General features: G+C 43.0%; 1 protein-coding gene across 3 annotated transcripts in view; it reads right to left on the reverse strand.

Annotated features, from left to right (window-relative positions):
- Positions 1-1,819: 1,819 nt before the first annotated feature.
- Positions 1,820-25,938, reverse strand: part of LOC118626102 (protein argonaute-1) — a 43,051-nt gene continuing 18,932 nt past the window's right edge. For 2 of the 3 annotated variants that reach the window (XM_036255423.1, XM_036255425.1), the window contains 10 exons: positions 25,600-25,731; positions 25,339-25,472; positions 20,707-20,891; positions 13,894-14,053; positions 13,620-13,710; positions 12,335-12,529; positions 10,021-10,155; positions 9,304-9,405; positions 8,775-8,974; positions 1,820-8,531 (listed from right to left, as the gene is read on the reverse strand). In XM_036255423.1, the coding sequence (XP_036111316.1) occupies positions 8,423-8,531; positions 8,775-8,974; positions 9,304-9,405; positions 10,021-10,155; positions 12,335-12,529; positions 13,620-13,710; positions 13,894-14,053; positions 20,707-20,891; positions 25,339-25,472; positions 25,600-25,731 (1,443 nt within the window). In that variant the 3' untranslated portion in view covers positions 1,820-8,422. The remainder of the gene's footprint in view (positions 8,532-8,774; positions 8,975-9,303; positions 9,406-10,020; positions 10,156-12,334; positions 12,530-13,619; positions 13,711-13,893; positions 14,054-20,706; positions 20,892-25,338; positions 25,473-25,599; positions 25,732-25,938) is intronic. The other variant, XM_036255424.1, reaches the window with a different exon arrangement.

Below are 25,938 nucleotides of genomic sequence, written 5' to 3' on the forward strand. Positions count from 1 at the left end.
TTCAGGGATTTTCTCACTTAAAATGAAACACTGGAAAAAATTAGTCCCTCTTCCGTAAGACATCGTCCTGTCTGCATTTTCTTCCTGGAATTACGGTAGCCATCCTGGGACACTGAGGTAAACTAGCATGAGCATAAACCAACAGAGGACAGCAGAGTAAAAAAATGTCAAGAACCTGGTTTGTTGGTATTATAATCAAGCCATTGAATTAAGTAAAGTTGGGGCCATATTAAATGCCTTCTTGTCATTGTGAAAGTTTTCTTATTAAAGCCAACTTAATTGGGGTTTTGTTACATACAATTGAAGTTAATTGATAAGCTCCTTCACATAAAGGCTGTGAAGATGCAATTAAATAAGATAAACAGATACTGTATAAAACACCTAGTCAAGCACTTAGAAGTACCCAGAACCCCTCCATTTTTAGTTCACTTCCACTAACAACCTATAGGCCTTTTTCAAAAAACTGGCTGGCCTCTTTTAAGAGGAAAGTTACTTGCCTTCAGAAGGTGGGGTAAGAGAGATGAAGGGCTCCTTACAAAGATCCCTCAAGATTTCTTTGTCCCGAAAAGACATTGCCAAGAGGATAGTAGTGAAGCTACTGCAGTCCAGAGCAAGAGGACAGTGTGTAAGCCACACTGGCCTAAAAAAACCCTAAATATGTTATGTTGGGGAAGGCAGTCATGGTGCTGAAGTGGAGAACTTCTCAAATGTACCTCATCCTCAGCAAGTCCACTTTTCCAGCTCCTCCTCGTCATAGCTGATTTACAGGACTGCTTTTGTTATGTTCTATGCACCTTCTAAACTTGCCAGGTTTCCTTGGCCTATAGCCAGAGGAATAATGTATTGAAAACTAGAAACAAATGGGGAGAGCTATGTGCTATAGTTCAATGCTACTTGCTATTCAAGCAGCACAAACAGCAGTCTGGGGATGGCTCGGACTCCAAATGTGAAAATAGTCTTCTCTTTGCACTGTAACCCTCTCCTTTAGTCACCAAACACTAACTGCCATATGATTCTGCTGTCTGCTAAGCCAAGAGATACCCAACAAATACCTAGCCTCATTCTGTCTCAAGCCACTTTGTAGACAAGAATGTGCTACAAATATATGTTGCCAATTAACAGGGCAGAGGGAAGGCTATTGAACCAATACTAAAAAGGGATGTCTAGGGGTGCTAGGACAAGCCTTAACTCAAAACCTAGAGCTCCAAAACCAGACAAACCAGGCCTTGAATCCCCACATTTTTCTCTTAAGTAACAACCACCAGTGATTTTTATTTCTTTAATCCTCACCCGAGGATATTTTTACATTTATCCTCAGACAGAGTGGGGGGGAGGGTAGAGGGAGGGAGGGAGGGAGAAACATCTGTGTGAGAGGGACACATCGACTGGCTGCCACTCGCACAACCCTAGCTGGGGCTGGGACGAACCACAACTGAGGTATGTGCCCTTGGCTGGAACCGAACCCAGGATTCTTTGGTCCACAGGCCGACGCTCTTACCGCTGAGCCAAACCGGCCAGGGCCAGTGATTTAATTCTTAAACCTTTTTTTGAACATCAATCTTTTTTTAATGTTTTATTTTATTTTTATTTTAGAGGGAGAAAGGGAGAGGCAGAGAAACATGGATGTGAAAGACAAACATCAATCAGTTGTCTCCTGCACAACCCCGACTGAGGATTGAACCCCTAATCTGGGTTATGTGCGCTGACTGGGAATCAAACCTTTGACCTTGACCTTTCAGTGCACAGGATGATGCCCCAACAGAGCCACACTGGCCAAGGCTAACAGTCATTTTTAAAACAAATTTATGTAAAAGTGCCATAATGATCATCCTCCCACTTGCTCTGCTAAATGCTTTATTTCTGTTTCATTAAGGGTCATAAATCTAAGCCTCATTTCAATTGGGAAATATCTCTTCCATGTTCCAATCTGCTCTTCAAGTTCAACCAACTTCACTAAACCCTTGCTGCTGAAAAGGAGCACGGGTCTGGTTGGCTTGTTCCCAAGGGACTCTGGCAGGTGGTAGCCACAGGTTAGTTCTGCAATTTGAAAAGTCACACTTGGCCTCCAGAAGAATACTAGGCCCACTTACACACACACTAGCTACCACTGAAAATTTTTCAATGGGCTCTGTGCCAGAATCCTCTATGAGCAGTCTTCCCACAGAGTAATAATGCTCTAGTAGTACCAGGGAGAAATGCCAGAGCTTACATGCTTGACAATTGTGCCATCATCTGAAGGTACAAAACCAAGAACCTCCATGTTGGGGTAAGAGTGAGAAAAAAATGATGATAAATCTGGTTAAGTTTCTGCTTACCTGAAGATTCAGAAATGATGAGTCCATCCTGTACATTCACTATCACCTTGATCCTCCCCCACCCCCAGCAGCCTCCGCCCCCAGTATTCATAAACCACAGATTTCTGGCTCATTTCAATTCTATTCATACATGCTGTGGCCCTAGGATGACAAAAGTGAATAGAATGTAGCTTCTTCTAGAAGTTCACAGGCTCTGGGGGAAACAAGTCATGAAAATAAATAGAGCAAGCTGCTAAGTTCTATAGAGTGCACTGGAACACCATCTATGACACTGGTTAGGAACAAAATTAGGTTTGTTTATTTTATTCTTTTACAGGTATCTCCTGAGAACAGGAGGAAGCTAGAGGTGGTGGTGACAGTTGTGGTGAACAACTTGGAAGACCTAGTCTTGGCCTTATTCAAATTGGGTTGCTCCAGTGCTCATTTTCAAGAAATATTGGAGAATGACCATAAAGTTCTAAAATCCCAGAGAAATGGGTGGAGGATGGTAAACTGAGTAGAAAAAAATACTCCCTTCTCACTGCAGTTCATGTTACTAATCATACTTCTTGGATTCTTCTACTCTCTTGATTTTTCTCCCACCTCATTAAATCAGCCAAAAATGTACAAAATATCTACTAGTGATATGACAGTCACCTTAGATTCTGCTTCCTTTCTTTATCCCTTAAATTACTTCCTAGAGTTGTACACAATGTTTCTCTTCACTCTACTTTTTCTAAACCATCTTGTTTGTTCCTATGGCTTTAACTATCATCTATATGAGTATGAATCCCGTATCTATAATTGCAGTTTTGTAGTCTTCCCTGAGCACCAAAATATAAGTGTTTACTGGAAACTTGCACCTCATTGCCTCATGGGAACCTCAAAACTCAGTCTATACAAGGCTAATTGTCTTTCTTCACAAAATTGACCAGTTTCCTTCTATAGTCTCCCCTCTTCGCGTCTTGGTTAGAAGAATGTCCCAATACATTTACTTGATCAAGTGGAAACCTGGGCTAAATTAGCCTCTACTCCTCTCTTCCCCTTCCATCATCCAATCCTATTAATTCTGTCTCCTGAGCGTTTCTTAAATCTGCACTTTCCTACCTTCACTGCTATAGCATTATAGCCTTGTTCCAGTCCCTCATCATCTCCCTCCTATACCAGAGAACCATTTGGCTACTCACATCCCCAACCAAACCTTAAGCTCCTTAAGGAGACAGTTTTCCTCATTTTTGAATTGTGACTACCTTTTTGCCCCCAACAATACTGCTAGACAGAGTACTCTGCGTGTTTGTTGAAGAATAAATGAAGGCCTTGTGAAGTAGGATTATATACAATCTGCAGTTTCAACACTCGGGAATTTGTTTTATCCACTTTCCTCCTTTAGAAGTGATGGTTCTCTTGTAATGATCTATTTTTCTAACCTAAATTCTATCAGACGTGTAATTAACCCCAACAGTTCGCTTTGCTAATAGGGAAAAAAAAGAGAGAGAGAGAGACCGCACTTTAGAAACAGAAGCCACCGTTGTCTTTATAAAACACAGAATTGTGCTGCTGCTGTTGCTTGCTTTAGAAGGAACTGTACATTACAGCTGCTGGGATAATTTTACAATAGACCAGACAAGGTATAGCTCAAAGCAGGACACAAACACAAGTCTCAAAGGGAAACAAATGCAAACAAGTACATAGCTGTGGGGCTCCAGGGACATTGCCCTATCCATGCTGTACTTGAGTAGGATAAAAAGTTTAGAAACTAAAGCGAAACCCAGAGTAGTCACACATGCCCACCAGATGGCTGCTAAGTGCCAACATCACACACCATTCAGGTTGGACTGTGTGCACAGGAAAGTCATTTCATTTTTCCTTATTGCTACTACACCAGGGGACACAGTGCATTCGATATATTGTCTTTACTTGCACAAACGTTGGAGAGTTTATTTTCATTTATAGAGTAGGAAATCTGCCTTCCCCACCTCATTCTGATTTTTATTTTTTATTCTTTGAGCCATTCCCTCCACTCCCTTTCTTGGACTCCCAAACAGCAGCCAGAGGTTCTAAGTCAGTAGGAGTAGAGTAAGAAGAGAGCACCAACCTAGCCTCTCCCTGCTCAGGGAGAAGGCAAGTCCTAATAAACGGGGGAAAGAGAAAACCAGAGAATACCTTCTCCCCAATCTGCTTAGAAGGCCAAATAGAAAAGAGTGCCCTGCACATCCCTGCCATGATCAGACTTTAAAAAGGAAGGCATCCCAGCTACCATCCTGGATTGGCCTAGGCCCAATAAATATAAATAAAAACAGCTTCCCCCGATGTAGTTTCCAAAACTGCATTTTGGCTAGTTTGAGATGACTTTCTACCCTGAAGGGGAAAGAACTTCCATCTTTCGATACACATGATGCAAGGTCTAAAACACTGCCTTATTCGCCTTGCAGATATTCCATGGGCCAGCTAAGATGTGTCTCCTTGGCTTCCCATCTTGAGTACTAAGTTTCATTTATAGAGTTCTGGACAAGAAAAGGAAAACTCCAAGAACACTGTTGATTAGCCAAAGAGGAGCTATCTACTAAGTGGGAACCAGGAGCTTTTTAGGGAGGTTTTATGCCTTTAGGTACCTTCTTCAACATTATTCTAAGCCTAAGTTCCCAGCAACAAGAGCCAAGGCTTATCCCCAGAGGCCAGCAATAGCACCTCAACTCCCAATGGATCAGGCTGGACTGGAAAAATGATCAATGAGCAGTGCTCTCCTTTCCCACCTTTTATCCAAAATCTCTCCATTCTCTTCCCATCACTCTCTTTTTCCCCAATGTCTGTCCCCTAACCCTCAACCATGGATACCCAAGTAGCTCAATTCTAACATATCCTCAGAACAGGGAAGCCCCAGGCAGAGAAAAATGGAACCAGATCTAGAAAAAGCAATGAGAGAAACCAACTCCAAGGAGTGGACAGGTGTGGAAGTTGCCAGAAGTTCCTGATATTATCCCATTTGGGCAGGCCTGCTGCTCAGTCCTGGTGTAAGCTTGAGGGCAGTCCAACCCAAAGAGGACATCACTGGGCTTGGGGAACAGATTCTTGGTCTTCTGCAGCCAAGGAGCTAAGCCTGACCTTGCCAGCTAAGAGTGGGATCATTGTAGCCATGCAGAGAATTCATCATCATACTGGCAGACCAGCAAGCAAGCTGAGTGGATAGAAAAAAAAAAGAAAGAAAGAAAGAAAAGGAAGCCAGGGAAAGAGAAAAGAGGAAAAGCAAGGCAAAAGAGTGAAAGGGAACAAGAAACTTTTCTTAAAGGATGAGGCTGGGGTCATCCCAGTGCTTCCTCAGAGTTTAAGTGAGTCACACCACCTAAACCAAACCCAAGAAAGCCAAAGCTTGTTGCCAACACCAATTCTCAGTCTGCATACACCACCTTTCAAATAAGAATAATCTTCAAGGTCAAGGTTATTTTTCAAATCTCAAAGATTAAAAAAAAAAAATCAAGTCATTTTCTTGCCATTGCCCAAGTTGCTGCTCTTGCTTTTATTTCTTGAATGGCATGTGCAATGCCAGAAAGCTAAAAAATGCATTTCAAGCCCCAGCTCCAAACCCAACTGGAGAGAGTGAGACAAAGAGAAAAAGGAAAGAACACAAACTTGTTGCCGAGAGTAGGTGGCTACCACCAGCTCCCTGTGGATATTTGCAAATGCTGGTGAATGACGGGACCCTCCAGGAATAGTGCCCTGATCCCAGCCCCAAAATGCACCCAAGAAGGAACATGCAGAGCCCACTGTCCCAAGAGAGCTCCCCTCCCCTAAGGGTGACTGAATATGAAGTAGACAGTATATGAAGGCGATGGACAGGGCAGATGGAGTGTTGGCATCACTCTCTTTAGGCACTTGTGTAAGGAATGTAGGCTGTCCAGTGAGCTAACTCCCCCTAGAGCCTCCATTCTGTTCTTCAGCTGGGCTGTGCCCATGGGGCATCCAATGCTGCAGCCAGTAGGAAAGTAAAGGAGGAGTTACTCAACGGTCCTGATGCCTTCCTCCATAATCAATATTTGTGCTACGGTTTGTTAAGTCACTGAACAAAGTAGCCAACCAGAACGGAACCTGGGAGAGACTGTTTTGCATAGCAAATCTGGGTCTGTACAAGGGCTGCTGGGGAGGGGAAATGGTAGATCTAACTGCACAGGCCAGTATTCAGACCAGCCTTCCTTCGGCTGGCCACCAAGCCTGAGCTAGGTCTAAAGTGTCATGGCTTTATCACCAGACTGGGGCAAACCCAAGCCCAGGCTCCTTAAAAAGAGGAATTTCCACACTGAAGCTGCAAGTTCTTATCCGAAGCAGTGGAAAAGGAGAAAATGAACAGTCAAGGAAAGAGGGGGGCCTTGCCTCAAGGCCAGCAGGCACAAAGCTACAATCCCCTACTTTTCCAGTTCCACAAGACAGCCAAACCCCATCTCTATCCAGGGAGACAAGAAAAAAAACCAAAAAAAAACCCCATGCCACCCACTCACATGCCCTAGTGGGAAACCAGGAAAAATTCATTTGTGTAAACAGAAGCAATAAGGAGCAGCAAAATCCCCCAGCCTATTCACAGGACACACTGGAATCTGGGATGAGCCAAAGTGTCAGAGGACAGTCCAGAGGGAGGGGAAGATGCACTTGCAGGAAAGAGTGCAGGGCAGTGCAGAGGAGGGAGTCTGTAGCAAGACAAAGGTATTTTCTGCACAGAGTAAAGATGGAGCCTGAGCCCCACATTGGGGAGATAACCACCCCTACCTAGCCAGGCCAAAGAACAAGTCAGGTACATAGTTCCTTCTAATGGCTCAATGTTTCTGGGATGTAAACTCATTGGGCATTGGAGGGATATCCAGATTTTGGCAATACACTCAAGTTATGGTATAAAAATAACAGTTTTTGCTCTTTTTTTCTTATTTTAGACCTAAGGATCGTCTATTATAAGACACCTCAGTTAAGAAATATTGAAACATAAGAGACTTGACCATTGGGGGAAAAAGAAGCCAAGAGTGAGAAAAGCTATGAAAGTTAACTCCAGACCCAGGCAGGTGGGAGGGTGGGGATAGGACAGGGAGGAAAGGAGGCATAGCCAGTCATCTCAGCAGCTCCAGAGACTTGTCGGGTCTGAAAGTGCAAATGTCAATGGATTTTAACCATCTTGAGGTTATAACATTTTTAAAAGCTCAATGAATATGGAAGTCAATTCCTTTAAATGCAAAATAGCTGGCGCTCTGGCTGGAGGCTTGTTGGGTTAAGGGTATTTCTTCCCCACCTACCTCCTCTCCCACCCCCACCCAATCCCCCCAAAGAAAGGTACAAAAGGTTGCAGTTCTGCAGCATTACCGTTACAGGGAAGGCACTGGTTACCCACCAGCAGGCGGAAGGAAGACAGGGTCGTGTCACTTCAGAGCTAAGTGCCATAGTGCCTTAAGTCTTATTAGGGGCTGGATGTCTGTCAGGGAGGAGGTGTAAGGTAGGGTAGGAAAAGGTGGAGAGAGAGGAATAAGGAAAAGGGGGGTGGCAGCAGGGGGAGGAGCAACCCAAACCATTAGCATTAAAAAATCTTCCTACAAACTGGATTCTTAACCCATTAAAACATCTTGTATCCTAAAATATTGATCTGGGTCTGGTTTCGTTTTTCTTCTTAAACAAATCTAGACCTTTTCTGATTAAGGCTCCTAAAAAAATCTTTCCCTCCTCCCACCCACTTTCTCAAGGCCCTCACTTTCCCATCTAAAGTATCAAACCCAAACCTACCAGCTTTTGTCCGCAGGACTGCAGAGCCGAGCCGACCTTACCAAGCTGTCAGGCATGAGTCTTTAGCACTGTGAGTCACATGAGACACCTGTGTATATGGTGGGCACCGGTGCTGCCCGTCTTGGTCCAGTGGGGTCAGGGCCAGATGTGACAAGATGGGGTGAGGGGTATGAGGTGAATATCAGAAATTTCTGGCTGGTGGTCTGGCTTACTGGCCCTGTTCCCCACCCTTTTGCCCCATCTGTAGAAGAAAACAAGGCCTTCTGCACTCCTCCCTACCCCACCTCCCTCCTCCCTGCTTCTTCTGGATTTGGGCGGCATAGCTCTTGGGGCTTGGAAAACTTTCTTCTATCCAGTGAGGTAACAGCGTTCTGCCTTCAAGCGAAGTACATGGTGCGCAGAGTATCCTGGTGAACCTGCACGGCTTTGGCCAGGGCCTGAGGGTCCCGCCCATTGCTCTGCCCCGATATGTGGCTCCCCTCTCCACTGAAAAGGAAAAATGAAAGAAGTCCTTCCTGGTGAACTGAGCTGCTTCTAATCCCTTCCCCCATCCCTAGAGTGCCAATTCCCACACCAGCCTAAGAAAAAAAAACCCAACCCAGATTTGGCAGATGAACCCAGAAACACCAAATTGAACAATACCCATTTCCTTCTACACAAGGAAAGTTGGGAGGGTCTGGTACCAGAGGCTGAAGTAAAAAATGAAGCCAGCCTGATCCCAGGCCTCACCTGTCATGCTCCTTGTCCACTAGGTGATATCGTGCCCGAAAAGCCACCAGACGGGCATAGTAGGCAGGTGCTGGGATAGAGACGGAGCGTGTGCATCGAACATAAGTGTGGCATAGCTGGTACGTCAAGATCTGGAGCTCATCTGCTGTGAAACGGTTGTCATCCCAAAGGACATAGTAATGGGATGGTCGGCTGGTGCCCTGGGAAGACAGGAAGGTGAGGGGCCCCATACTGGGCAGAGTGGATGGCTGATGATAAGGAACAGGATTACTGTTAAAATTATGGCTAAGTTGGAAGACCCACCCATGAATAGGCAAACACAAAGTCAACTATGTCATAAAGCACCCTTCTTATAGGCTATTTGCCTAAGATTTTCAAAGTGTATTTCTGGTCAAGTACACTGAGGGCTTATTAAGTGAACAATCCTGATTTGAATGCCACTAAGTGATGTCAGATATATTATTAGAGGAAATGGTAATAATCAACTAATTTTCAACTCATTGGAAACCCCAGGACATAGCCCAGCTACCTGGATGCCTGCGTGGCTGCACAGATAGAAGTCAAACTCAAATGGGTGGGTGATGTTGGTGTCCACAGTGGTCCCAGCTGGGATGTTACCACTCTTCCCAATCTGTACAGAGACAAAGACAACCAAGATCCCAAGATCTGCCTGGCCCTAACTAGGGCCCCAACTCAATTCTACTCTGACTCCACCAGAATCCCAAGAGTAAAACAGAAGGTACTGTTCCCAGAGGGTATTGGGTCTTGAAATAATGGATTTCTAAAGTCACACAGAACTGTTTAAGTGCTAGTTTCACCATTCACTAGCTGTGTGATCTTAGCAAGTCATTTAACCTTTCTGAGGTTAAACTGGAGATAATAATAGTACCTACCTCACAGGGCTGCTGTGAGGAAGACGCCTTGTACAGTGTCTGGCACATAGGCGAAGTTCAATAAATGGTAGTTCCCTTTCCCTTCTCTGGGAGCTGGTCTATATATGGGGTCTATAGGCCAGGGAGCTAGGAGGAGGGAGAGGAAGTATAAGGGGAGAAGGGGAAAAGGATGGAACCAAGGGAAGGAGGTAGTAAAGGAAGGAACAGAAGAGCTAGAGGGAGGAAAGGGGCCAGAAAGGATGAACAGGCCAAGGACTAACTCCTCAGATTTTATCTCAAGGGCTTCTTTCATATTAAGAGAAGGGACACAGGATGGATGAGGGTATGGGTGGCTTCCTCAATCCCTCACTCACTCGCTCATTCTTGTCAGCACAAAAAAGGCGGGTGTGATGGCGTTTCTGCACCACAATATAAGTGATCCCAGGCTGGTAGTCCTTTTCCAGTTTGATGCAGGCATCACGAATGGCCAGCAGCTCATAGTGGAGGATCTAGGCACAGGATGTGGAGGAAGACAAAGGACATACAGCTCCTCTTGAATTCACACATCTTTCTAAACTAAGGGGTTGACACTTATAATATGGCTTTTTGTTTAGTCTCCCTTTATAAGCTAACACCAAACCATTAAAGCTGATGGGCTCTTCCTGCCAAAAGCAGCCTTATATGCAGTTCACCCATAAAACCTTGGCTGGGAAGTTTGGCATCAGCAGAGAGCACTTACCTGGTTCCTGTGTATAAAAAGACCTAAAACCAAGACACAGAACCAAGGTTCACAGAAAAATCACTAAAATTACAATGCCCAAAGTAAAATCAATTTCAGGATCAGGGGATAATGGAAGTACCCCTGTGACCTCTAAAAGCAGACCAGGTTGGTATCACCAGAGAAGAGCAGATATATAGTTCATAGATGAGTCAGAGGAGATGAATTCTGTCCTACAAAGAAGCAAACGTACTAGCTAAAAGAGGAGCCACAGGTACATAACCATAAGCAATAGTTGCCTTGTGGCCTTGGATATCAGATACAGGGAATCAAAACTGTATGGTCGCCCTGGCCAGTTTGGCTCAGCGGTTAGAGCGTCCGCCTGCGGTCCGGAGAGACCCGGGTTCGCTTCCCGTAAGGGCATGTACCTCGGTTGCAGTTTGTCCCCGGCCCTGGTTGGTCGTGCGGGTGGCAGCCACTCGATGTGTCCCTTTCACATCGATGTTTCCCCCTCTCTCTCTTCCTCTCTCTCCCTCCCACTCTATCTGTACAAAAAATGGAAAAATGTCCTCGGGCGAGGATTAAAAAAATAAAAATAAAAAAAATAAAAAACTGTATGGTCAAAGTGGATAGAATTTACATCAATTAGAACTAGATTTAAACTCAAGTTTTATTTAGTTGTATTTCCTTGAGCCGGATACTTAACCCCTCTAAGTTTTATTTTCTCCAAACCTTCTAAAGTTACTAATAAGACCAGCCTCACAGAGCTATTGTGAAAACTAAAATAGATTATTAAGTAAATGCACAGAAAACCTAGTAGGGGATTAATAACTGCTGATTGCTTTACTAAGCAGTGAGTTTTAACCCAAGGCTATGTGAACTAGACACCTCTGAACAGAAAAGTGATATGATAAATTTATCTGATATTTTAGAAAACACTGGATGCCTTTGAAGAAATTGAGCACAATGGTAAATAGCATGGACTTTGGAATCAGACCAATTTGTCTAAATCCCTGTTCTGCCACTTATTAGCTTGGGTGATATTGAAGAAATTATTTAATATTTCCAAGCCCCAGTTTTCTCATCTGTCAAATGGAATAATTACTATTTCATAGGGCTACTGTAAACATTTAATAGAATACATATGAAGTGCTCAGCACAGTTTATGGTACATAAAAAGTGTCCAATAAATGGTTAGTTGTATTATTATTAAATGATAGTCAAGGAGACTAGTTCAGTATACAAATTTAAACAACAGAACAGGAAAGCTTAGCAAGAATAGAAGGAACATTACAAAGAAAGGTCAAGAGCAGTGACCTCCAGACAAGCAGCACCACCTAGGAATTTACCAGAACTACAAATTCCAGGGCCCCATCCTAGACTCACTAAATCAGAAATTCTAAGGGTAAGCCCTGCAAAATGTTTTTTAACAAGCCCTCCTGATGATCTTGATGCATGTTTGAGAACCACTGGTCTAAAGAATCAGTCTTTGCCCTGGCCAGTTTGGCTCAGCGGTAGAGCGTTGGCCTGTGGTCCAGAGAGACCCGCCGGGTTTGGTTCCCGCTAAGGGCATGTACCTCGGTTGCAGTTTGTCCCCGGCCCTGGTTGGGTCATGCGGGTGGCAGCCACTCGATGTGTCCCTTTCACGTCGATGTTTCTCTCTGTCTCTCCCTCCCCACTCTATCTGAACAAAAAATGAGAAAATGTCCTCAGGTAAGGATAAAAAAAAAAAGAATCAGTCTTCAACATGAACCGAGTACTAATAGGCCCTGAGGGTCTTCTGTTACAAGAAGAAAGGTCTGCAGATGCTTGTACATACTACCTCTCAGTTGCGATCACTGCTTCTAAACCTTTTCCATTTACCAAAGTTCCAAGTGCCAATAGCTTAGAAAAGGTGGCAGTACTTTCTGCTACCATTAGGCCCTCTGGCCTCAATATGAAGGTCCTTTTCCACCTACTGTGGACCCTACCTGAGGGAGCTGGCCTTCAGGAACCCCATCTCGGTAGAAGATGATACGAGTAGGCTTGAAGCGGGTGGACTTGTAGAACTGAATGAGCAGCTCACGCACCATGTAAGATAAGTCTTCAATGATTTCCTGTCGAGGTCGCTGCACACGCACAGTAGCACAGTAACGGCTGGGGTGGGCATCCATACTGCCTACCACCTGTCAATCAAAGAAGTAGGATAAGCCCCTAGAACCTCCATCCACCCAACACTGTCAGGCTGTGGGTTTGGGCAAATACCTCTCAGCAAGAAAACTATGCCATCAAATGAGTAGGGTTTTAGATTCAATGAGTCCTGGTTTCAATCTTGGTTCTATCACACATGTAGAAGTTACTTAATCCATCTGATCTTTTTCCTCCTCTCAAATGGAGATAAGGATAAGAATACCACCTGCTTGCAGTGCTGTTATAGTACATATGAAGCACCTTGCACAGGACGTAGCCCAGAGTAGGTACTTGATAAGTTTGATTTCCCTACTCCTTATTGAGGAGAATGTGAAGGTTTGGTATTACTAGCTTAAAGAGTAACCTCATCTAGCCACAAGTTGGTCCTTTTTCATTCAAGTGCTAATCTACCCAGGAACCATGGTGAAAAGCATTCTTGTGAGAGTGAGGTGGTGAGAGTAACATCATTTTCAAAGGGGACAGTGGCCAGAGCCTAGAATGGATGGCCACAAGGAAAATAGGGATAAGCCTAGTGTAGGGTTTCCCTGAATTTACTGAGATAAGCCAGTCTGCCTAGAGAAACATGAGGGCTGAGGAAACAGAAGCGGGAAAGAAGGCCTATCCCTCTAGCAATTCAGAAGTCCCTGGGGAGCAGAGAAGGATTAGAGACAACTAGTCTACTAGGTGGATCAGAGGTAGGGATAGGAAAGAGGAAAGGGAAGTCTCAGCAACTCAGTAACTCCCTTAAAAGGGATTTCAGAGAAGAAATATGGTCACTACCATATCCCAAAAGTGGGCATGGAGAGAGAGAGATAAAGTTGAACACAAAGCAGGAGTGACAGAGACTAGGCCAAGTCTCTGGCCACAACCTACACTCTCATCGCTCTCACTGAAGGAAAAAAAAAAAGACATCATACAGTTATTTTCATGGAGATACCAAGGGAATGATTAATGAAGATATCAGCTGGAAGGAAAAAAATCTTATGCAAGTCAAGCACCAGAGTTAAGGGAAGGAAATCATGTGTAGTCTTGGGAGCTCAGAGCTAAGAGGAAAACCTTAGGAGGAAGTTGGAGAGTGTCACTCACTGCTGTGATAGAAGGTTTTTTCCCATCCCCTGCTGGGGGGTGTGTAACATCTGCTCCCAGGAATATCACTGGCTGTTGAAAGACTGCAGAGCTGAACAAGGAAGAGAAAACAAATGGTGAGGAGATGGGTCGTCTCTTCCTGGCACCATCTAGCACCCACTTTGTTCCTCTCTTCCTTGTGCCTGACTCACTCTACCTGGCCAGGGTCCTATCTTTTTATCCATCCCCAGAACGGTACCTTGCTTGTTAAGGAAGTGGGCAACAGAGTTCATACCGCTGGTGTGGGACTAGGATGTTGTTTATGCCACCAAGTTTGACATTGATCTTCAGGCAGAGGTTGGACAGAGTCTGAGGTGAAGTCTTCACCACGTTCTTCACTTGCACACACTGTGTAGCCATTCCCAAGAGTGTATCTCCAACACGTTTCACTTCCGCTAATGAGCAGGGAGAGAACCGATTAGTACATTCACAAATACTTAATGAATGCCTACTAGATTCAGGCAGGAACCACAATAGTGACCAGAAACACACAGGGTCCCTACTCTTATAGTGCTTACTATCCTAGTGAATTATTTTAAAAATCATGAAAAGTTCAACAATGAGAAATGCTACAACAAAAAACTTCATGGAGTTATGACAGCATATAATAGGAGGTAATAACCTAGCCAGGAAAGGACTGAGTTAAGTATTGATTGAACTGAAATCTAAAGGTAAGAAAGGACTTAGAAGAGGAGTTTGGGAGAGAGCAATCCAGGCAGAGGAAGCAGAATGCAAAAATGCACTCTGATAGTGTGATATGTATGAGGAATTGAAAGACCAAGGTAACTATACAGGGGAGCAAAGGGACTGACCTAGGGAAGAAATGAAGGTAGCTTGTATTAAGAAGACAGTTGTTGAGATTCAGAGAAGCAAAGAGACTCAAGATAGACTACATATATAAGGAAAAATAATGTTTATGGATAACTTCTGTGTTTCTTGGTTTTGTAATACAATAGATCATAAAACTTTTTGAGACATTTGAGTTTGAAGTGCTTTTTGTTCATCCTAGTAAGGATACAACTAGGCAACTGGGTATAGTAGTTAAAAACTGAAGAGTAGTCAAACGGAAATGAAAATTTGTGAGATACTTAGGTACAGGCAGTTAAGTGAAGGTGTGATCTTGATGGGATTATCAAGGAAGAGAACAGCACAAAAAGAGATCTTAGACCTGAATCTTCAGCAACTCCAAATATTTACAGAACAGAAAGAAGATGAGTCTGCAAAGGACTTTTCTGCTGCAAAGGAGGAAATTCCTAGAACTGGGAGGAAGATCAAGACCGATATATCATGAATGCCAAGGGAAGAGATCGTGTTTCAAGCAGAAGCAAGAGTTCAACAAAGTAAAATGCTACTAAAAGATCAAGTAAAATGACGACCAGAAATGTCCTCTGGATTTAGTGTTATCAGAGCAAAAGATTAATGTATAGAGACAAAAACTATTTTGGTGATCTAAAGTACTAAGAAGGAGATATAGGATCAATGAAGGGTTTGGTATATTTTCAATGAGACTTGAGCATGTTTAAAAAGTTAAAGGGGCCTGGGCCGGTTTGGCTCAGCGGTTAGAGCGTTGGCCTGCGGTCTGGAGAGACCCGGGTTCGGTTCCCGCTAAGGGCATGTTCCTCGGTTGCAGTTTGTCCCCGGCCCTGGTTGGGTTGTGTGGGTGGCGACCACTCGATGTGTCCCTTTCACATTGATGTTTCTCTCTCTCTCTCTCCCTCCCACTCTATCTGAACAAAATATCGAAAAATGTCCTCGGGTGAGGATAAAAAAAAAAAAAAAAAAAGTTAAAGGGATCATTTTCCACTTCAAAGATAGAGGGAGTAGTTAGTGGTAAACCAGTGCTTCAACAGAAAACATTCAGAAAAGCCCGATAAAATATAGAAATCATGTTTTTGAAGGCAGCAGAGAGGTACCAGTAAGAACTGGAGAGGCTAAAACTCCAGAGAAGGAATCTTACAGAGGTGAGCTATCTTCTGCAGCTGCTTATATCTTGGATATATTTGCTGATTCTAGGTGTGGGCAGGAAGCTGAGATTCCAGGCTTTGCACCAGCAGAGGAACCGCTGATAGGGGACAGAGAAAGCAACAGAGATAGACCAGTTCTAAATATGAAAGGTTAAAAAAAAAAACATTTACAAGAAAAGATAGATTAGTATCTTCATAACCTTGGGATTTCTTAAATAGGACACAGAAAGTAATAGCCGTAAAGAAAAAATATTGCTAAATATTAAAAATTAAAACCTCTGTTCAACAAGACACCTTAAAAAAGTAAAAAGGATGCTCTAGCCAGTTTGGCTCACTGGTTAGAGTGTTGGCCCGTGGATAGTCACGGGTTCGATTTTGGACAAGGGCATGTACTTCACAGTTGCGGTTCGGACCCTGGCCCTGGTCAGGGTCGTGCTGGAGGCAACCAGTTGATATGTCTCTCTCACATCGGTGTTTCTTTCTCCCTCTTTCCCTCCCTTCCTCCCTCCCTCACACTCTATCTGAAGATAGGTGGAAAAATATCCTCGGGTAAGGATTTGAAGAAAAAAATTAATTAATTTAATTTAATTTTTTAAAAAAGTAAAAAGGCACCGTGGCCAGTGTGGCTCAGTTGGTTGGAGCATCATCTCATGCACCAAAGGGTCGCAGGTTTCATTCCTGGTCAGGGCACATACCCAGGTTGTGGGTTCCATCCCCAGTCAGGGTGTGTAAGGGAGGCAATAGATTGATGTTTCGATGTCTCTCTCTCTCTCTCTCTCGTTTTTCTTTTTTGTGGTACGTGCCCTTAGCAGGAACCAAACCCAGGACTCTCTGATCTGCAGGCCAACATTCAACCACTGAGCCAAACTGGCCAGGACTGATGTTTCTCTCTTGAATCAATGTTTCTCTCTTTCTCTCTCCCTCTCCCTTCCTCTCTCTAAAATAAAGGGGTAAAAAAGTAAAAAGGCAAGCCATAGAGCAGAAAAAATGTGTAATACACAAACATATTTAATGAAAGAATTATAACACTTATAAATCTAAGAAAAAGGTAGCTAAGTCAATTAAAAAAAGAAATGACTTAAGCAAGCACTTTACAAAAGATGCTAGTGAAATAGCCCTAGAGCTCTCTCATACACTCCTGGTGAAAGTGTAAATTTGTATACTTAAAATTCCTCCTAGATATACCCCAATAGAAATTGGTATATATATCCAAAGAACATATACAAGAATGTTTACTGAAGCATCACTTATAACAGTAAAAACTGGAAACCCAAATATGTCCATTAATGGTATAATGGATAAATACATGTATTTTGTATTATATTCATATGATGGAAAATTGTAACAAACTACAAGTATACAAACATGGATGAATCTCACATCCATATTGAGTGGAAAAAAAACCAAACAAACAGATACAAAGTATATAAAATCCATGCAACATGTTGAGTGAAAAAGCCAGACACAAAGTACATAACATGTGATTTCATTTGCATAAAGCTCAGAGATATGCAAAACTAATCTACAGTGTCAGAAGCCGGAATAACAATGGTTACTATTGATGGGGAGTTGCAGTGGCTAGGAGACTGGGGTTGTGGTAATGTTCTGCTGCCAGACAGAACTAGGTACTATCTACACTGCTGAGACACTGTGAAAATTCACTGAACTGAATACATAAGATTTTTATATGTATAAATACTTCAATGAAAAGTTTACATTAAAAAAAAACAAAAAAAAAAACCCAAGAATCGTGGCTGGCATGACTCAGTTTAGAGCATCAGCCTGCACACCTGATGGGTCAAGGGCATGAACCTGGGTTGCAGATTCAATCCCTGGCCTCCTCACTTGCTGAATATAATCAATTAATGTGTCTCTCTCACATCAATGTTTCTTTTTCCCTCCTACTTTATCTATACAAAAATGGAAAAATATCCTCAGGTGAGGATTAAAAATAATTAATTAAAATAAAAAATTATAATAGTATTAATTTATTGGAGAGAAAGGAGTTAAACATACTAAGAACAGGGCAAGATATGGTAGATCAAAACTGGGCAAATGTCACACTGTCCTTCTACATTCTCAGAGCAACCACAGTGCAACAAAACTTACTTGGACCATCACAGAGAGAATTCCATTCACTTGGCTTCCCAGGAAGGAAGGTGAAGGGTCTTTAGAAGAATCTGGCCTGGCCAGTGTGGCTCAGTGGTTGAGCACTGACCCATGCACCAAGAGGTGGCTGGTTCGATTCCCGGTCAGGGCACATGCCCAGGTTGTGGGCCAAATCCCCAGTTGGGGACATGCAGGAGGTGGCCAATCGATGTTTCTCTCTCTCCCTCTCCCTCTCTTGCTAAAATCAATAAAGAAAGAAAAAAAAAAAAGAATCTGTCTGCTCCTCCTATCTACTGACTTAAGTCCTAGGCAGATAACCCTATTGTCTAAATGGTATAATCAAGGAATAGCTAGCACTTAAATAGAAGAAACCCAAAGTCCTAATAAAGGTATGAAACTACAGAGAGGTATAACATTACTGACTCCAAGGAACGGAAAATTCTGTGAGTAAGCATTGCCTTCCCCAATCATGCTGCACTATATACACCCCAGGCAAACAAAAACATTGGATTCTCCCTTTAATGGAGGGAACCAGAAACATGGATAATTACTCAAGGCAATTCTGCTAAAAAGTATCTTTACTTTCCATCCAACGGCCATCAATTTAAGACCCAAGAGGGACATGGATTGGTGGTCAACCTACTTCCCTTCACAAATAATTAATGGTATTATGTCAGTGGAAGGCTCTAGCTTAAGTGTACATATTCAGAGGGAAGGCATGCTCAAAATAATATCAAGCACAGTCGTAACTAATTAGCAACCTGATCATCCTCCAGGTAGGATGACAAGAGAAGCTTTCTTCAAGAAATAAGTACATTTAAATTGGAACTTGAAGGATGCAGAGAATTTTAAGAGCAAGGTAGAGGATAAAAAGTAGAGTATCTAGATATTCTAGGCAAAGACAAATGATGTGAACAAAACCAGAGATTTTTCCAAGGAAGGAGCATTTAGAGGTCTACTATGTGCCAGGCATTGTGTGGAAGGCTGCTTTTTATAAAATCAGTTCATGAGGCTCAGAAAGGTTAGGTAATATGCCTGAGCCAGTAAAACTGGCAAAACTAGGATTAAAATCCAGTTCTATCTGATTCCAGATCATGTGAACTTTCCTGTATGTGTGGCAATGGGAAAAGTACAAGATAAAGCTGAAAAGGTTAAAGTAAGATCCAGGCCCTGAAAACTTTTTACTTTGTGATTGGAGACCAATGAAGGTTGTTTGGGGAGTACGGCTACAAAAAGTCTTATCAAATAATATAATCCAGAAAAATTTAAGAAGAAATGTTAGAACTAAGTTTAGAAGTGTTTGGTGGAGAACAGGACATGTACCTTAAAACTATAAAAAAGAGCCCTGGCCAGTTTGGCTCAGCGGCTAGAGCGTCAGCCTGCAGACCAGAGAGTTCTGGGTTTGGTTCCTGCTAAGAGCACGTACCTCGGTTGCAGTTCGTCCCTGGCCCTGGTTGGGGTCGTATGGGTGGCAGCCAATGGATGTGTCCCTCTTGCATCAATGTTTCTCTCTCTCTCTCCCTCCCTCCCTCCCTCCCTCCCTCCCTCCCTCCCTCCCTCCTTCCCTCCCTCTCTCCATCCTGCTCTATCTGAAGATAAGTGCAAAAATGTCTTTGGGTGAGGATATAAAATAAAAATTAAAAAAAAAAAAAAAGAGTACTGAAGCTGAAGCAAAGAGAAGACAGGCTGCCTCCAAAGTCTGGATATAGGTATCCAGAAGCAATTGTGATGCCAAACACAGAAGAGAAAAGTAAAGGGCTTACTGATGGACAGAAGACAAGGTATTAAAGAGATGGTCCACCAAAACACTTTATAAGGGCAGAGACTGCATCTTCTTTTGTCTCCAGTGTATTCAGTATCTAGCAGTGTTTCACACACAGGAAGTCATCAATAAACTCCTGATGAAGTAAAGGAGAGAGGTCAAAGGGACAGACAGGAGCAGCAGAGAGATCAAGAGTTTGATCAAGATTATAACATACAATAATCGGTGACGACTGAAGCAAATGAAAGCATGAGAATTTCACTAGAATGTAAACAGAAAGAGAGGGTAGAGTATAGAAATCTGGAGAATAACCAGGCATTCCTGGTAATGACAAAAATAAGTTAAGGAGAGACAGGAGAAAATATCAAGAAAAGAGAACTGAGAAAGGTTACTGGTGACCCTCTGCAGAGAAGATTTAAGAGAAAGGTAGAAGTAAATATATAAAAGAGGCAAAGGATAAGTGGCTGGTGAGGAAGTAGGTGTACTCATTCATAAAGTTTGATTTAAAAAAAACACACAAAACAATAAAATAGGAAGACAAAAGCTAACGGAGATGGCAGAATGTGGTAATGTGCTCTAGGATGGGAAATCTGAAGATGTTAGAGGCTTAAAGGGTATGAAGTCCCAAAGGTAGCAGGATGGGATAGGAACAAAAGCACACAGGTTAAGCAAGGTAAGAAGACAGACACCTCTCCTTTTGAAGCAGAAGAAATGAAAAGAGAAAATGGAGTAAAAAAAAAAGTACTGAGCTAAAGATGTATGTAGTCATTCCTATTTTTAAAAGACAGGGAAAGAAAAGGAGAAAGAAGAAACTTCTCAAAAAGTCCAAGTCATTCCCAGGCAATAACAGAATAACCAGAAAATTTGCTTGGGTGTGCTGCATTATGTCCTGATAGACAACACTCTTCTAAGAACAGGAATCTGGATTAACCCACCTCTGTATCTGGCCCAGCTTAGCCTGGCATAAAGACCAGCACACAGACAACCCCAGAAAATGTTACTAGAAGGGACTGTGAACAGGTAAGCAGGACCCTGGGATGACTCCATGGCTCATACAGGCCGATATTTCTCTTATATGAAGAGGACTGACATTAAGGGACAGCTCAGTTCTCGCTAGAGCCAAGAATCTACACTGAATCCTGCCTCAGAGCTTCCAAGGAACTATCCTGAAAAGAGTCCTATCACTGTTATCACTGTCCCAAGAGAACTGTACCATACACTGGCGTCTTCCCTGGCAGGATGACGATAATGAGCTGCAGCCCTGAGTAGGTGTTCTTGAGATGCCGGAACATGGGCTCCACGCTGTCTGCCCCCTGTGCATATTTGCAGAAGCAAGGCTGGCCCTGGATGGGCATCCCTGCATCCTTGGAAATCTTCCGCAGCTGGTCTGTGAAGTTCCTGCAGCACAAGTACGGTCATGACAGGAGCAGTAAGTCCCACTCTAATACCTCTGACTAAATGCCTCCATCCTAGGTTCCTAGCACTATGACAGGCACTGAGAAATTCTAAGATAAACGAGACATGATCACAGCTAGTGTCTAAAACATTTATAGTTCAGTAGGACAAGACAGAGCTTGCTAAGTCTTCAATGGTGCAAGCAGAAAGCTGAGGTAGCCTAAAGAAGGGACCTGTCGGAATTCTTAGGTTCCTTACCATGTCCCACTCAAACAGATATTCCTGCACTGTTATAAGGGCACAGCAATAGGCAGATGCCCTCTTTGCTCAAATTAACATTCCAACAGCTCTGGCCAATTTAGCTCAGTTGGTTGCGTGTTGTCCTGTGCACCAAAAGATTGCAGGTTTGATTCCCGATCAGGGCACATGCCCGGGTTGTGGCCTATACGTGCAGCAGGCAACCGATCAGTGTTTCACTCTCACGTCGATGTTTCTCCCTCTTCTTCTCCCTTCCTCTCTCTCTAAAAATCGATAAAAATATATTTAAAAATAAAACAAAATAAGGATCTAACATAAGAAATGCTCAGTAAAAACGAGATCTCTCGTCCCCTACTCGTTCTTTGAGGTTGAGAAAAAATAATTAAACAAGCCACTTTCCTTTTGTTTTAGGGCTTTACCCTGGGAAAGGAAGACAGAGTTGAAAGAGTACACATGCAATAGACTTAAAAAATTAAGCTACATAAATATAATTACAGACTAAAATGAACAGAAAATTTATGAAAATTCTGCTTTTAGATTAAAAGCAATAATGTACAAATAGAGAAAAAGGGAAATTGTTTAGAGGATGCTTTTATATATTCTACAAATATCAATATGATTGAAAACTCAATGTAGTGAAAAAGTGTTTTTGATATATTTAGTGAAAAAACACAAGAAAGACAAATATTGTATCATACTGCTATGTAAAACTTAACATAACTTATAAACATGTAGGTATATAAAATGTATAAATTGGATAGGAAGGTTATAATAATTCATGAGAATAACTGCATCAGAAGGGAAGAATGGGACCAGGTTGGAGGATGTAAAGGAAATCTCAAATTTACCTATAATATTTTATCTACTTAAAAATAGATAAGCCCTGAGCCTGGCCAGTTTGGCTCAGCAGTTAGAGCGTCGGCCTGTGGACCAGAGAATCCTGGGTTCGGTTCCCTCTAAGGGCACGTACCTCGGTTGCAGTTTGTCTCCGGCCCTGGTTGGGGTTGTGTGGGTGGCAGCCAGTCGATGTGTCTCTCTCACATCGATGTTTCTCTCTCTTCTCCCCTCTCTCCCTCCAGCTCTATCTAAAGATAAATGCAAAAATATCCTTGGGTGAGGATTAAAAAAATAAATAAATGAATGAGCAAGCCCTGGTTGGTTTGGCTCAGCAGTTAGATCATTGGCCCGCAGACCAAAGAGTCACAGGTTCGAATCCAGTCAGGTTTAGGCCCCTAGCACTGGTCAAGGTCATGTGGGAGGCAACCAATTGATGTGTCTCTCTCACACTGATGTTCTCTCTCTCTCCCTCCCTTCATCCCTCCCACTCTATCTTAAGATAAATATGGAGCTCTGGCCAGTTTGGCTCAGCGGTTAGAGCATCGGCCTGCGGTCCGGAGAGACCCGGGTTCGGTTCCCGCTAAGGGCATGTACCTTGGTTGCAGTTTGTCCCCGGCCCTGGTTGGTCGTGCGGGTGGCAGCCACTCGATGTGTCCCTTTCACATCGATGTTTCCCTCTCCCTCTCTCCCTCTCTCTCCCTCCCACTCTGTGCAAAAAATGGAAAAATGTCCTCGGGTGAGGATAAAAAAAATAAAATAAAATAAAATAAAATAATAATAAAAAAATAAAAAAATAAAAAATAAATAAATAAATACCTGTGGATGATGGATACATGGGTATTTGCTATATTATTCTATATATTTTATAATTTTTCAAAATAAATCTCAAAATAAAGAAATACAACCTAACTATTATTTCATGTAAAAAAGACCCAGGACTTTGATGGACTATTAACAGTATTTTTCCATTTCTCTTCTATTATATACAGCTGTAATGTAGCTGCTAAAAGAACCAATGGTACTAGACACCATTGATAATGTGTCTCTACTTCAAAGAAAGTGGTGGTCCCAATCTTATCTCTACTACCAGATCATTTGGGATATTGTGTCCAGTGCTGGGGCCCACAAAGTGTTGGGAGAAGTCTAGAATGGGGAAGGTCTTGAAATCCTATGCAAAAAGTAATATATATATAAAATATAGGGGACTCTTAAACCAAAATAAAAATTCTGAGGGTTGACCCTAGTACTCCCTCATCCATCCCCAATGGATTGTTTGTGAAAATAATGGGACAAAGGAAAGACATGGGAATAAGAGAGAAGCACATAAAGAATAGAGCTACCAACAAAGTGACACAAAGGCATAAAGGTGGAGAGAGCTGGGAGCCCTTCCAATACTGCTAAGGACTGGCCCTCCAATGCTAAGCCAAGGCTAGAAGAAGCCGGTCTTAAATGGGGCTAAAATACCAAGAACCTAGGAAAGGGGACAAGAGGAACCCATTTAAAAGAAATAACAGCCCTGGCCGGTTTGGCTCAGCGGTTAGAGCGTCGGCCTGCGGTCCGAGAGACCCCGGTTCGGTTCCCGCTAAGGGCACGTACCTCGGTTGCAGTTTGTCCCCGGCCCTGGTTGGTCGTGCGGGTGGCAGCCACTCGATGTGTCCCTTCACGTCGATGTTTCTCTCTCTCTCTCTTCCTCCCTCTCTATCTGAACAAAAAATGTCCTCGGGTGAGGATAAAAAATAAATAAATAAATAAATAAATAAATAAATAAATAAATAAATAAATAAATAAAAGAAATAACAATTGTGCCCTGGCTGGTTTGGCTCAGCAGTTAGAGCATTGGCCCGTGGACCAGAGTCCTGGGTTTAGTTTCCGCTAAGGGCACGTACCTCGGTTGCAGTTTGTCCCCGGCCCTGGTTGGCGTCGTGTGAGTGGCAACCAGTCAATGTGTCCCTCTCACATCGATGTTTCCCTTTCTCTTCCTTCCTCTCTCCCTTCCGCCCTATCTGAAGATAAATGCAAAAATGTCCTTGAGTGAGGATAAAAAAAAGAAACAATTGTGATAGTAGTAGTTGAGTACCTCTGAGGGGAAAGGAGAGAAGGGGCAGCAGGGCAGCCAGGGTCTCCACATTCATCAGGGATTGCTGTAACTAATTCTTATGAAAATCCCAAGGCCAGCTGAATCTACCAGGGCACACATCTCTATTATCCTCATATCTCTCCAAAGTAGTCAGCTCCACTAACTCTTCCTCAGCCTCAAAATACACGGACCCCACCCAGATCCACAAAAATAAGAAACCACTACTTCAAAAGACTGCAAGAAGTACCAAACTGTACACTTTAAATGAGTCAATTTTGTGGTATTTGAAATATATCTCAATAAAGCTGTCTTCTAGAAAAAGATTGCAGAGGAAGAATCAGTGACTTCTTCCACTTAACTCATTCACTCACTCAGGACCATTCATTCCTCCCCTAACTTGATCCTTCTGGTGGTTCTCAACCTTCCTAATGCCGCAACCTTTTAATACAGTTCCTCATGTTGTGGTGACTCCCAACCATAAAATTATATTCACTGCTACTTCATAACTGTAATTTTGCTACTGTTATGTCTTTGGCAACCCCTGTGAAAGGGCCACTGGGCCCCCCCCCCAAAGGGGTCACGACCCACAGGTTGAGAACCGCTGCTTTAAACCATTTGGCTGTATCATTTTCATCACTGCTGTCTACTCCTAGCCCGTCAGTCACATATGGCTCAGAGGCCGTTACAATTCGTGTTCATCTAATTCAGGTTACTTGGACCTGACTGAATAAATTTTGTACACAGGAGAGAACAACTCAGAGGACCAGATGAATAAGCTGCTCTTTTTGTTTCTAATTAGGAATGTAAGCTTTGAAGCCTCAGATCTAACTCTGACACTTTCTTGATAGGCAAACTTTGTACAAGTTACTTAACCTCTTTGAGCCTCACTCTCCTGAAAATGGAAATACCACCATCTACTCACTAAGGATGAAATAAAAAATAAATAAAATTAGGTACAATGTTGGCATAAACATTATAGTCATTACTATTACTTATTACCATGTTAATAATTATATTAAAATTCAGGCCTCCTTTAGGAGATTCATACCCTGAAATCATCATCTCTGAACAGACAGGGCTCTTTATCAAAACTCCTGACCACAGACTGGCAAAAAAGGAGAAGACAGAAGTTTGAGCCAGAAAGAATAAGAAGGCAGAGTCAAGAATCAGCAAAAGCAAACTACAGATCAAATCTTGGCCACTTAAGGTTATAGGGGAAAGTAGGCAACTCTAGGGTCCTTTTCCCATCTTTCCATCCATACACCCAGCCCTCCTTACTTGAGCACCTCTTCTCGACACTGTTTTTGGGGTGCGAAGCAGGCGATGGCCCAGACTTTGATCTCAATCCCATTGTAGAACTGTTTCCCCCGCATGTCCCAGACACCCTGATTGGGTGTGGCAATGGCACGGTTCTGGAGATAGGCAAAGGGGGCGCCCAGGTGAGCCTCAGTAGAGCCAGGTGGGTAGGGGAGCAAAAGCCCCTGGCTATACAACCCAACCTCCCCCCAAAATGCCCCAGAGATGTTGTCTGGCCCTGACCCTGCTCACCCGGCCGCCATACTGCAAGATGGGCGCCGGCAGCACTCGTCCTGTCACCTCCGTCATGTCATCCTTCACTTTGATCCCAAATTCCTGGATGTACGGATCTAGGTTGTAGCTGGCATTCTTCATCTGCAAGACAAAAGAAGGGGATCTCAGAAGAGCAGCAGTTTGGCAATACGACTCACCCTCTGGGTCTCAAGTATAAATGCCCTGGCAAGAAATAGCCCTAAAAATGGAGGGAAAGTGGAAGATGATGTAAACAGGAGTGGATAACATACGGAAGTAATATAAAAGGAAAAAAGAGCTCTGATCAGTATGGCTCAGTGGTCATTAGTG

The sequence above is a fragment of the Molossus molossus genome, unplaced genomic scaffold, assembly GCF_014108415.1.
Source record: "Molossus molossus isolate mMolMol1 unplaced genomic scaffold, mMolMol1.p scaffold_m16_p_12, whole genome shotgun sequence".
NCBI lineage: Eukaryota > Metazoa > Chordata > Mammalia > Chiroptera > Molossidae > Molossus > Molossus molossus.